This window comes from Herpailurus yagouaroundi, unplaced genomic scaffold (assembly GCF_014898765.1).
Source record: "Herpailurus yagouaroundi ecotype Mexico unplaced genomic scaffold, PumYag 189, whole genome shotgun sequence".
NCBI lineage: Eukaryota > Metazoa > Chordata > Mammalia > Carnivora > Felidae > Herpailurus > Herpailurus yagouaroundi.
Genome location: NW_024412420.1, coordinates 14,260,207 through 14,272,239, shown reverse-complemented (window position 1 = coordinate 14,272,239; position 12,033 = coordinate 14,260,207). Strand labels below are relative to the sequence as shown.

The following is a 12,033-nucleotide window of genomic DNA, read 5'->3' as shown; positions in this document are numbered from 1 at the left end:
TTTTTAATTTTTTTTTTCAATGTTTTTTATTTATTTTTGGGACAGAGAGAGAGACAGAGCATGAACGGGGGAGGGGCAGAGAGAGAGGGAGACACAGAATCGGAAACAGGCTCCAGGCTCTGAGCCATCAGCCCAGAGCCTGACGCGGGGCTCGAACTCACGGACCGCGAGATCGTGACCTGGCTGAAGTCGGACGCTTAACCGACTGCGCCACCCAGGCGCCCCGATTATGGACAATTTCAAACATAAAAAAGTAGAAAAAATAATATAAGGAGTCCCATGTCCCCATTTCCCAGTTTCAACAATTATCACCTCATAGCTCATCTTGTTTCTTTTTATTCCCCCAAGTCCCTAGCCCAGATTATTTTGAAGCAAATCCAATGATCGTATCATTTCATCCACTTATATTTTGGTATATATTTCTAAAAGATTAGGAAGACTTTTCTTTTTCTTTTTTTTTTTTTAATTTTTTTTTTAACGTTTATTTATTTTTGAGACAGAGCATGAACGGGGGAGGGTCACAGAGAGAGGGAGACACAGAATCTGAAACAGGCTCCAGGCTCTGAGCTGTCGGCACAGAGCCTGACGCGGGGCTCGAACCCACGGACCGTGAGATCATGACCTGAGCCGAAGTCAGACACTTAACCGACTGAGCCACCCAGGCGCCCCAGGAGGACTTTTATTTTTAAAAAATTACAATGCCTTAAAAATTATTATTCCTTAGGAGTGCCTGGGTGGCTCCATCTGTTAAGTGACTCTTGATCTCGGCTCAGGTCATGATCTCACAGGTCATGGGATTAGCCCTGAGTTGGGCCCTGCGCTGATGGTACGGAGCCTGTTTGGGATTCTCTCTCTCTCCCTCTCTCTTTCTGCCCCTCCCTTGCTTGTGCTCTCTCTCTCTCTCAAGACAAATAAACTTAAAAAAATTAAAAATAAAATAAAATCTTAAGGGCGCCTGGGTAGCACAGTCGGTTAAATGTCTGACTCTTGATTTTGGCTTAGGTTGTGATCTCACTGTTCCTGAGATCAATCCCCAGTCTCCAAGTTGGGCTCTGTGCTGACAGCAAGGAGCCTGCTTGGGATTCTCTCTCCCCCCCCCCCCTCCCATGTGCGTGCTTGCGCTCTCTCTCAAAATAAATAAATAAACATTAAAAAAAATTATTCCTTAATATCATCAATTTGAAGAGTCAGTATTCAAATTTCCCTGATAATAAACCTTTTTTTTTTTTTTTTTTTTGAAGTTGGTTTGCTTCAGTCAGGATCCAGATATGGCTTTTGGCCGAAATATTGCTTGATATAAAAAAAAATTTTTTTTTAATTTTATTTATTTTTAGAGAAAGAGAACACAAGCGGGAGAGAGGGGCAGAGGGAGAGAGAGAATCTCAAGCAGACTCTATGCTCTGCACAGAGCCTGATGGTGGGGAGGGGGGGCTCTATCCCAAGATGACACTGGGATCATAACCTGAGCCGAAATCAAGAGTTGGACGCTTAACTGACTGAGCCACCCAGGCACCCCAAATTTGTTTTAATCTGTAAGTCTTTTCCTCTTTTTTTCCCTTTCCAATTTATTTGTTAAGGGAATTGGATGTTTGTTCTAGTTTCCCTTTTCCTAGATTTTGCTGACTGCATCTGGGGGAATACTCATGCTATTTTCTCCCCCTGATCTTTTCATATAACCTAGCAAACATTTTCCTATACTGCCCCATGGTTTTCACAACCGTTAACTCTACAGCCTCATAGTATGCCATCCAGTGGATATACAATAATATTTTTCTCGGGCATTTAGGTTGCTTTCCATTTTCCGCTGTTATAAAAAATGCTGGAATGAACATCCTCCCACATAGTACACGGGATGTACTTCCTTAGAATATGCTACCAGAAATGTAATCATAGCTCCAAGGCCTGAATGATTTTTCAGCCTCTTGGCACATATTACCAATGGTTTGTCCAAGGGGTTGTGCCTTCCCCAGCACCGCATAAAAGTGCTGTCACTCATTCAGTACTTAGGCCTATTCAGGGCTGAAGGATGTTTGGTAAAGACAGGGTAATTATGAGGGCAGAGAGCTAGAGAAGGAGAAAGATGATGACAGGGACTCAGGCTAAATTAAGCAGAGAGTGATCTACAATTTACCACAGACCTAGAGTGAGTCAGAACTCTGTTCATTCCCATTGTGAAAAAAGCTTGATAACAGGAGTTATTAATAGGGCATGGCATGTCGGGTAATCTTTCCGTTAGACTACGCATTAGTCAGGCCCTTATTTGAGACGTAGGTCCAGTCTGGGTCACTGAACTTCGCAGAGGTGTGAGGAAACTGGCAAAGATCCGGAGGGTTTGAGCAACTTGAAGGATGATGGAAGAATTCCAGAGAAAAGTCCAAGGAGTCAAGTAGGCTCACTTTGAAAAAAAAAATAAAGACATCTTTTTTTGCCTCAGTGCTGGGAGGTTTCTGTAGAAAGGCCAACACTCAGTTGTTGGCTCATGTCTTCAGAAGGCTGACTACACAAAATGGGTGAAGCAGGAGAAACTTCTGTATAAGGTAGAACTTTTTCAGACTCTGGGGTGATTATTTAGGTCTTGGGATGAGTGCTCTTTGGTCATTGGCCCTGGAAATATTTGAGAAGATTCCTGTTCTTCTGCTCCAAGTGGTTCAGATATCCACCTGCTTCCTGCCCACTAGGTGCCTCTGGGGGCCCCCTCCAACTTGTGAAGGCTGTTTCCTGGCAGTCTCCTGGGGAAGGGTAGGTGAGGTGTGAGAGAAGTGCTCCCCAGCCTCCCTGTCCTTTCTGTCCCCTCACATTTATTTCAGGTGTGTTTACAGCCCACCAGGCTGGCATGTCATGGTGTCATCTGATCCTGCTATTCCAGCCCTGCCATACGGAGTGGACTTAGAAGCTGGGTGGGGGCAATGAAAACTACTTAAACCAGCCCCTTTTGGTGGCATGAAGAGTGGGACTGACCCAGGAGACCTGGGAAGCCATTTAGTTCAACTTCCTACAGAATAGCTTCCTACCATGCAACAGGTGCTTTACATACATTCTTTTGAATTTCACAGGTGTAGAATTGGAGATGAAGACAAGTTATTTGCTCGGGGTCACACTGCTGGTAAAGGTGTGCCTATGTTATGCTGGCCTGGAAATAAAATCTGTGCCCTTGCCTTTGGGGCATGCAGCTGTGAAACCTGCTGCCCAGAGGTGGAGCCTCCCACCCAAAGCCACACAAGCTGACCTGGGACTGGAATTAAGGCTCCTAACTATTCATCAAGGAGTCTTCCTAAGAGGTCCTCTTCTGAGGCCTCACATGGGGAGGCCAAGAATGTGGCCTGGCCCATGCCAGCCTGGCTCAAGTTAAATGAAGAGTAACCAGTCTCTGGACAAATGCTGCCCATTGGCTACATTATCTGCCCTCTGGACTCTGATCTTAACCAACATAGTGAGAAGCCAGCTTCCAGGAAGGCCTGGCAGGGCAACGGGCCTGCTAGTCTGTTTCCCTTGAAGCTAATCTGCGGCCAGGGCCGAGCCAGTTAGGTGTTAAGTAGAAAAACACTGACGCGGGGTCAGAATCTCTGGGCTCTGGTCTATGCTGGGACCCAACAGGGACCTATGGCAACTTAAAACTCTGAATTTCCTGATCTCAAAACCAAGCAAGAGTAAACCGCACTTGGAGCGCGCTGACGCAAAAGCAGGAATTGTTACACCCCAAAGCAATACCACCCTCTGATGTTAGTTTCCCGGGCTACTGAAACGTCTGGCCCAGCAGCCCCAGCGAGGCCAAGACTGCAGCAGAGGCAGAAAACTACAACTCCCAGGAGGCACCGGTCCCCCACCCCGCACGCAGGCAGGCTGAGAAACTACAACTCCCAGGAAGCACTGGGTGGGACGGCGCTGGGCGGTGACGTCGCGGGGGCCGGCGCGGGGCGCTGATTCGGCCCGAGCTGCCAGCGGGGTGTCTGCCGCCGCGGGTTGTTACAGCTGCTGGAGCAGCAGCGGCCCCCGCCCCCGGGCACCCCTCCTGGGCCCTCGACCGCCCGCCCTGTGCGGTGAGTCCCGGCGAGTGGCTTCGCGGTGGCCGAACCAGAAGCCTCCTCTTGGGGCTAGAGGCAGGGTGGGAAAGAAAGTGGGGGCTGCTGGGGAGGCGCCCGGGGCTGAAGGGGACCCGGGCAGGGTGAGCGGAGGTGGAGGGGGTGCATCAGCCGAGGGGGTGCATTAATCGAAGGGATGCCCACAGGGGAAGGTGGGGGCAGGAGACCGGGTCTGGGCCGTCTTGGGGGAGTTCTCCGGCTGGAGGAGGGGGGCGGGGAGAGGCTGGGCTTCGGGGATAAATTGGCCGCCTCCAGGGCTGGGTGAACGCGTGGAGGTGGGGGTGGGGCTCCGGACCGGGCTGGGCTTGAAGTGCGAGGTCCTAGGCTGGGGAGCGGAGCGGGAGGCCCCTCTTCGGCTTGAGTCCCGCTCGGATAATCCCAACAATAGCGAAGACTCCACCTCCTCTTTTTCACCCTCTTCCCCTGCTAGTGGGGGTTCGCCCCGGTACTTGCCGTCTTTCCATTTCCACCGTCCTCCCCAGTCCGGGAGGCTGGGCCAGAGCTGAGAGGTGAGCCACCGTGGCCTCGCGGATTGGGCGGTGGGGAGAATGAAAATGGCATTGTGGAGGATGCCAGGGACCCCATTGTTGGGGTCCAGGTTGTGGGCTTGGATGTTTTGTGCTCTTCATCTAGAAGGCAAAAGATTTGCTGCTTAAGGGGCTGCCCTTACTTGGGGGAAAGAGTGGGAAGCGCGCACCTGGCAGCTGCGCTGGGGCGCACTGTGGCCTGGGCTTAGGTGCCAGACTGGGACAGGGATATTTGTGTGTGGAGCCAAGGGGGGAAGGGAGGGAAGGAGTAGAAAACAGCTACCAGCAAGAGAGTAGTTAACAGAACAGAGTTGCTGCAGGCTTTGGTTTGAGACGGGTTATGAAACCACATCAGGCACTGCCACGGCAGCCACCTGCCAGCTAGGGCGGCCAGAACTTTTCAGCCTCAGCTGCCGTAGACTTCCTTTACTGGGTTCTTCTCCCTATTTTTCCCCTTCTGGGTGAGGGGCAATTGTTTTTTGTTTTTTGTTTTTGTTTTTTTTACTCATGGAAGTGATATGTACCCTTAGTCACACAAACCTCTTAAGAGTGTTTCCTGGCTGCCAATCTTTTTCTTAGTTTCTTGATTTCTCCTGTCTTTTTGAGGGTCTTCTGGGATTTCTGCTGTCAGGGGAGCTAGTGTTCAGTCTTCAGGAAGACACTTCCAAGGGTATCCGTTTAGGTCCTAGGTCTCGGCCCCTCCTGGACTCATCAGGCTTCATTGGATGCCCTAGTTCAGCCAGAAAGGAGTGTAGGATGATCTGGAATTCAGCAAGGCCCGTGGTATTGCTGGATAAAATACGGGGGGGGGGGGGGGGGGGCAGCTACAGGTCTCTGTACTACCACACCTTTATAGGTCTAGGTTAGGGAGAAGGGGGAGGGGCAAGCAGTTTCTGGTCTGACTTGGGGAACTCTGCCTCTCTCCTTACTAGTAAGTCCTTCAGAGGCCTCACTTCCTAGCCAGCTCCCCACCGTCCCAGGCTTTTGCGTACTAGTAGGTGTAGTAGGTGTCCCAAGAGCCATGTTAGGGTAACTGAAGCTCCAAGTCCCAGGGAACGTAAACAACTGATTTAGTCTCGGTTTTCTAGTTCCTTGGGTTTCTGTTAGGCCCAATTATCCAGCCTAATGGGCTGAGCTGATGGGCCTCAGGAGCATTACTTCCAGGATGCACCCTGGGACATCTCACGCATGTTTGCATGTTGGGAGAGAGTGTTGTGGGTCACATTTCCCTTGAGGTCTCTTAGCTTGGAGCTCTCTGAGAAGAGGAAACTTGTTCTCATTATTCTGGAAGTAAGGAACTGATCCTTGAGAATCCTGGCTCCCACACGGCTTGGCTGTGATCCTTGCCAGAGATAGATAGCAACCGACTCTGAGGGGATTTGTTGCAGCAGGGTGAAGGAGGTGGCCTTCTGGGCACTTCCAGGATACCTCCATCTGGGACCCCTTTCTGCATCCCCAGGGAAGATGGGGTTGTTACCATGGTGATGACCTTAGGGTCTTTACCAGGCAGGACCTCCCCTCACCTAGGGAGGTGAGCCAGTAGAAAGGCACAGTCTGTTCCCACCTCTTGCTGGTTACAGGGCCCTTAAGGATTTGGAACAGCTGAGCTCTAGACAAGGGGGCTGCTCATTCCCCTCTTTATGTGCATCCAGGAATGCAGCTGGCTTGCATTGTTTCTTGGGCATCAAGGGCAGCCCTCCTGGTTCCTCCTGCTGCAGGGCTGTGCCATTGGAACTGGGCAAGGGGGAGCATGGTGGTAACTTACACCTGGAAACAGGGGCTTGGAAAAGAGGCTGAGGTGAGGATGGGTGGGGTGGAGAGGAAAGGGGCAGGAGAGAGGCCCCAGGTGTAGTTTTGTGTCCTTGGGCAGGGTGTGTTGATGTGGGTTTCAGCTGCCCGTTGGAACTGTAGATGTTGGCCATGTTCTCTATCTTCACCTCTTCTGTGTTGGGGAAAAGGGCCCTGGTGGTTTGGCAGCAGAGTGGGCGGCATCACAAGGGTTAGCTTGAGTGGCTGCCAAATGGACAAAACATCTTGCATGGGTTGTTTTGTGTCACCAAGAAGGAGGCCTCCAAGTCTGGGCAGAGGTTGTCCCTAGTCTGTTGTTTTCTCTTTCCTTCCTCCCACCCCCGCAACTTACCTGTCTTCCTGGATCAGGGTTGGGAGAGACCCAGGATTGGATAATTAGGGGAGATGGGTAGAAGCAGTGACCCCCAAATATTCACTGCTGCCTGTTCTCACCCCACCGCCTTTTGTTAATTTTAATGGTGATGGGAACACGGGTAGGAGATGCCCCTTATCAGGCCCTTGGCAAGATGGTCCAGCAGGGGTTATATTGAGTGATTCTGAGGGGACAGTCCTCTTCTCCCCTCCCTTGGTGGGAAGAGGGTCCTCATCAGAATGCTCTGGAGGATGAGATTGGGGAACAGGCAATGGTTTCTTTGGGCTGGATGTCTCTTGATGACCTATCCACCGAGGCAGTCCTGGTGCCTTGAGGGGCTCTGTCCCGATTGGACAATGTGTAGGGCAGCCTGGTGTTTATCCCAGCCCGGTAGTGGGAAACCAATGGAGCTTAGTCCACGCGGACTTTCTTTGTCCTCTTTGCTTGAGAATCAAAGCAGCAGAACTGCATGGAGTTCTTGGGGAAAGCAGTGCCTCCCTCCCTGTGGGATTTGGATGGGGTGAGGGGGCAGGGAAAGTGGTGTGACCTGTCTCACCTGTGCTGCTTGTTTGCAGAACAGCGGCAGGAGAGGGGCAGCAGGATGAATGTGGGCACGGCACACAGTGAGGTGAACCCCAACACGCGGGTGATGAACAGCCGCGGCATCTGGCTGTCCTACGTGCTGGCCATCGGGCTTCTCCATGTCGTGCTGCTCAGCATCCCCTTTGTGAGCGTCCCTGTTGTCTGGACCCTCACCAACCTCATCCATAATATGGTGAGGTCCCACCTGCTGCCCGTCCCTACCATGTGGGCTGCTCTTTGGTGGGGCGGAGGAGTAGGAGGAGCCCCCCAAACATGGGCCAGATGTCAGGGTGACACGCTGACATTTGTCACCCAAGCCCGGACCCAGCTCTCATCTCTGCTTTGTCCCACTTCTGGGTTCCAGCCACGTGCACTCTGATAAGAGGACTAAAATTTGCAGATTTGTCCACACCTTCAGGATGTGGACCTGGAGGGAGGCCCGCTGGGAACTGAACTAAGGGCTCCAGAGAGTCCCCAGGACCCAGACGCCCAGCCTGGCACAGAAATGCCCCTCTCCCAAGTCTGGATCCCCAGCCATCTTCCAGTCTGGTGCCTCTGCTCCCTCAGCTCCTGCCTGCTAGCTTGTACTCTTTGGTAGGCAAGCAGGGGCCGTCATCTCCTCCCCGCCCAGCTGGCACAGGGAAGCTACCACTGGGCCAGACGGGCATTTCTGCAGCTGAGTTCTCTCCATGCCTTATCCTCATGTCATGCTGTCCTCTCACCCGGTGGGCCCCCTTCTTCTCCTGCCAGGCTCCCAGCTGCCCCATCCTGACCTCCAGCCCACATCCCTCTGCCCCTCAGAGGGAGGCTCCACATAACCCAGAGCACAGTTCTTTGATTGGGGTGGTGGAGCTGAGCTGGAGGGCCTTTTGCCTTTTGTGTCCTCTAATGAAGTCCCCTTCCTCCAGGGCATGTACATCTTCCTGCACACGGTGAAGGGGACACCCTTCGAGACTCCGGACCAGGGCAAGGCGAGGTTGTTAACCCACTGGGAGCAGATGGACTATGGGGTCCAGTTCACAGCGTCTCGGAAATTCTTAACCATCACGCCCATCGTGCTGTGAGTGCCTTGGGTGGAGGAGGACACCAGCAGGCAGGCCAAGGCCTGGGGAACCCTGGGCCCTGCCAGGCTTAAACCTGTCCCCAGCTCTGGCTTTTGGCATGGGCATGAGCAGAGGCAGGGAAGTTGGAGCATCCCGGGCTCTTCTGCTGGGCTTAGGCCTTGTGCCTCCCTGGCCCTGTGTTTCACCAAATGGGCCTTCCTTCCTGCCAGTGATGTAAGCCCACAGACCTGGGATAAAGCAAGGGGACTGGGTCGGGAGGGACCTCTAGCTGAGGAGATCTTGCCACCCTACTTCTGTTCTGGGGGTCTTTCCCATAACTCCACACCTGTTGGGGATCTGCCACTCCCCACCCAGGAGTGAGGGAGGAAGGGTCCTCCAAACAGAGTCTTACGCTTCTTCCCAACCTTCCCACCCAGGTACTTCCTCACCAGCTTCTACACCAAGTACGACCAGATCCATTTCATCCTCAACACTGTGTCCTTGATGAGTGTGCTCATCCCCAAGCTGCCCCAGCTCCATGGAGTCCGGATTTTTGGAATCAATAAGTACTGAGGGTGCCACCCCTTCCCCTGCCTGGGATGGTAGGGGAGGGGTAGAGGCCTGTGCTGTGAAGCTGAAGACAGAAGGAGCCTCTGGATCCTGTTAGAGATGGGGGTCGAGCCTCTGGGCCCTAGTTTCCCCTTCCAATTTCCCTGGTAGCCGACTTGACGTAGCTTGTAGTGGGGTTCAGGTGGGCCCCCCAGGTCTCTGACCCTTTCTGATTTTTTTTGATCTTTTCCTTTTGCCTTTTGGATAGAGACTCCGTGGGGGCAGTCATGGGACGGGCTGGGCTCCCAACCTGTGAGGCTGGGACAGGAGAAACCCCCTGCTCACTTGCTCATCCTCAGACTGCTAAAGCACTTTAACCCCTGCAAGAGGAGCAGGGGGGACGGTACAGCTTCTAGATTGGTTCACTTTAATTCTTAAGTTTTTAGGATGACACTCAGTGTGTGCTCGTATGTGTAAAAGCAAGTGCACGACGATGCCTCATCTCTCTGGGTAGAGAACTGCCTGTTGCAAGTCTCATGCTTTTGGCAGCTCCCCTACAGCCCACCCGGGGCACTGGATGGGAGCGGGGAGGGTGAGGAGAGGGATGGTGGGGCTGGGTGTGGATGGCCTGGTCTCAGAGGTGAGGGGGCCATGGCCACTCTCATCTTGGGCCTGGTGGAGGTGGGGAGGATGGTTTGGGGGGCGGGGATGGGGACAGTGAATTGAGACTTGGAGGAAGGGGCCGTGTAGCCACAGAGATTGGTATAAGGGAGGAGTGTGGGGACAGAAGCCAGATTCAGCCTCATCCTTTGGGAAGTGGTCAGGCTCGGAGAGTTAATTTCCCCAGGCATGGTGGTGATAGTCGGAAGGGAGGCTGTGGGGTCGGAGGTGGGGGTTACAGCTCCGGGGTTAGTGTGAGGAGTGGAGAGGGGTGGAAGAGGCCCATGAGTCATCGTTAGCACGTTAGCACATGTCCGCTTTGACACTGCCCTGTGCAGGGGTGTGAGGGTGTGGGGAAACCGGGACAAATGATGAATGGTGGGGCCCTTCTGCAGCCTTCACCTCGTAGCCTCCTCATGCAGACTGGAGCTGGACGGGGCCTCTTGTGTGTACATGTGGGGCTATGGAGCCACCCCCAAATGGGGTGGGTGGGCCACAGAATGGTCCCTGCTCGAGCAGGGTAGTAGAAGGAGCCAGGAGTGACCTGCGGGCACTGTCTCCTCAGCCTGAGGGCGGGAGATGGGCAGGAGCCTGAGTGTGGGCTGGAGAGGAGCCGCCTTTTTCCCCTCCCCAATCTGACCAGGGTCTGTGTTACTTTTGAAAAGGTGTGGGTGCCCGTGACCCCTTCCAGGGCCCTGAGGGAGGAGGGGAGGACATTGGTCCTGTTTCCTGCCTCCTGGCCCCCCCACCCCCCACCCCATGTATCATAGGGAACTTTCACCTCGAAATCTTTCTAAGCAACGTGTGAATAGGATTTTTACTCCCTTTGTACAGTATTCTGAGAAACGCAAATAAAGGACAATGTGTTCCTGTTTCCCCTGAGTCTGGCCTCTGCTTCCTGGAGGGCCCTGGGGGAGGGGGCAGGGGTTTGGGCAGCAGTTCCTGCTGAGGGCAGTGTGAGGGGCTCTGGGGCTGCTGGTCTTCCTGCTGCTCCCAGGGGAGAGAGCGGGAGAGAGCCTGAGGGGCTGATGGGAACTGGCAGAGGCAGCAGCAGAATCCTGCTCTGTGACCTGGCCTGGCGGTTCATCTGTCAGAACTTCTACCTCTGGTCTCCGTGGGCTGGCTGAGTGATGGCTTGTGCGTGGCCTGGAAGGGGGTCAGTTGGGCAATGACTTCATAAATGAAGGCGGAGTCCCGAGGGGTGCCCAGCCCTTTCCTCAGAATGCCTTTCCCAGCTCTCACTTCTCTCCCCCTAGTGCTCTTTCCCTGGGAGTGCTGCATTTCCTCCTGGCCTCTCTGTCTTTGGAGGAATCTTCATGCTTCCTCCCTTCTGCCATGAGCATGAGTGGGAGAGGAAGAGGTAGCCCCCCAGGACTTATTTAGGCTCCTGGGGCCAGGAAAGGGGAGGAGTCCTTTAGTGGAGGAACTCTGATCTTTGAGGTTCTGGACCGCTCAGTGTGAGCCGTGGCAGTGTTACGTGCTATTCCTAGGACAGGTGCAAAGTCCCAGGTAGATGGGAGGAGCTGCCTCAGGCAGGCTGGGCTTCTCTCTGGCTCTGGGCCAGCGTGTGTTTTGGAGTGGGTGTTGGGAAGAGTGCAGGGTCTTTGCCCACGTCTGCTGAGTGAGGCCCACACAGTGCTGGGAGGAGCAGCACACCTCCCTGGGCCCAGTCCTGGGGGTGGGGGTGCCCTGGGAGCTTCCATGGACCTGCAGGAGTATAGTCAGGGTGAGGGGCTGGGGCACATCAACAACAACCAGCGTTCAAATCCTGCTCTGCCACTTACTAGACTTGTGGCCTTGCCAAGTTACTTCTCTGAGCTTCAGTTTCTTCCTCTGTTGTAGAAGGATAATAGGCATTAGGGCTGTTGTAGGATTAGCACAACACCTGGTATAGTAAATACTGAACACGTGATAGCCACATTAGTATCATTACTGTCGTTAACTACCACCATAATTTCTTTAAGGTTGTTTTGGAACTGAGGGATAAGGGGGCCAGGAGACGGGCCAGGCTCGCTCCGGTGGTTTATCTCTGAGGACTGAGGGGTGGGGGCCAGAGGCCTCTCTCTGGAGAAGGAGGTGGGTGGAGAGGACAGGTGGAGGCGTCTCCCTGAGAGGGCTATGTGGGAGCATGGTGGGGAGGAAGGCTGAGTCCTCCTTGCTGGCCAGCCTGTTCCCCACAGATGTTGGCTGTTGTAGCTCTCAGTCTTCAGCCTTGCCCACCGCAGCATGGCAGCATGGTAGCTGTTTCCAGCTCTATCGCTCTCTTCATACCCCTGACACGACCATAGCCGTTGCCTGCTGGCACTTGGATTGCATGGTCCAGTATGCCTCCTGCACCATTCTCTGGCCCCAAACCCACCTAGAATACATACCAGGTAAAGATTATCTATCTATCTATCTATCTATCTATCTATCTATCTATCTATCTATCT

General features: G+C 53.5%; 1 protein-coding gene across 4 annotated transcripts; it reads left to right on the top strand.

Annotated features, from left to right (window-relative positions):
- The first annotated feature begins 3,907 nt into the window (after positions 1 to 3,907).
- On the top strand, positions 3,908 to 10,477 carry ORMDL3 (ORMDL sphingolipid biosynthesis regulator 3). Of its 4 annotated transcripts, XM_040497417.1 has the most exons (5): positions 3,919 to 4,037; positions 4,510 to 4,588; positions 7,343 to 7,542; positions 8,258 to 8,409; positions 8,830 to 10,477. In XM_040497417.1, exons 3-5 carry the CDS (start codon positions 7,369 to 7,371, stop codon positions 8,963 to 8,965), a joined length of 462 nt encoding a protein of 153 aa, XP_040353351.1. In that variant the 5' UTR covers positions 3,919 to 4,037; positions 4,510 to 4,588; positions 7,343 to 7,368; the 3' UTR covers positions 8,966 to 10,477. The 4 variants fall into 4 exon arrangements, with proteins under 4 accessions (XP_040353353.1, XP_040353351.1, XP_040353350.1 ...); XM_040497419.1 differs by lacking the exon at positions 4,510 to 4,588 and having other exon boundaries at positions 3,908 to 4,037; XM_040497416.1 differs by lacking the exon at positions 4,510 to 4,588 and having other exon boundaries at positions 3,932 to 4,037; positions 7,348 to 7,542.
- Positions 10,478 to 12,033: the final 1,556 nt, after the last annotated feature.

Bases quoted from the DNA above. Each gene is read 5' to 3' on its own strand.
- ORMDL3 (XM_040497419.1), top strand. From the start codon at position 7,369: ATGAATGTGGGCACGGCACACAGTGAGGTGAACCCCAACACGCGGGTG. The intron at 7,543-8,257 runs GTGAGGTCCCAC...CCCTTCCTCCAG, and splicing joins CCAACCTCATCCATAATATG to GGCATGTACATCTTCCTGCA. The intron at 8,410-8,829 runs GTGAGTGCCTTG...CTTCCCACCCAG, and splicing joins ACCATCACGCCCATCGTGCT to GTACTTCCTCACCAGCTTCT.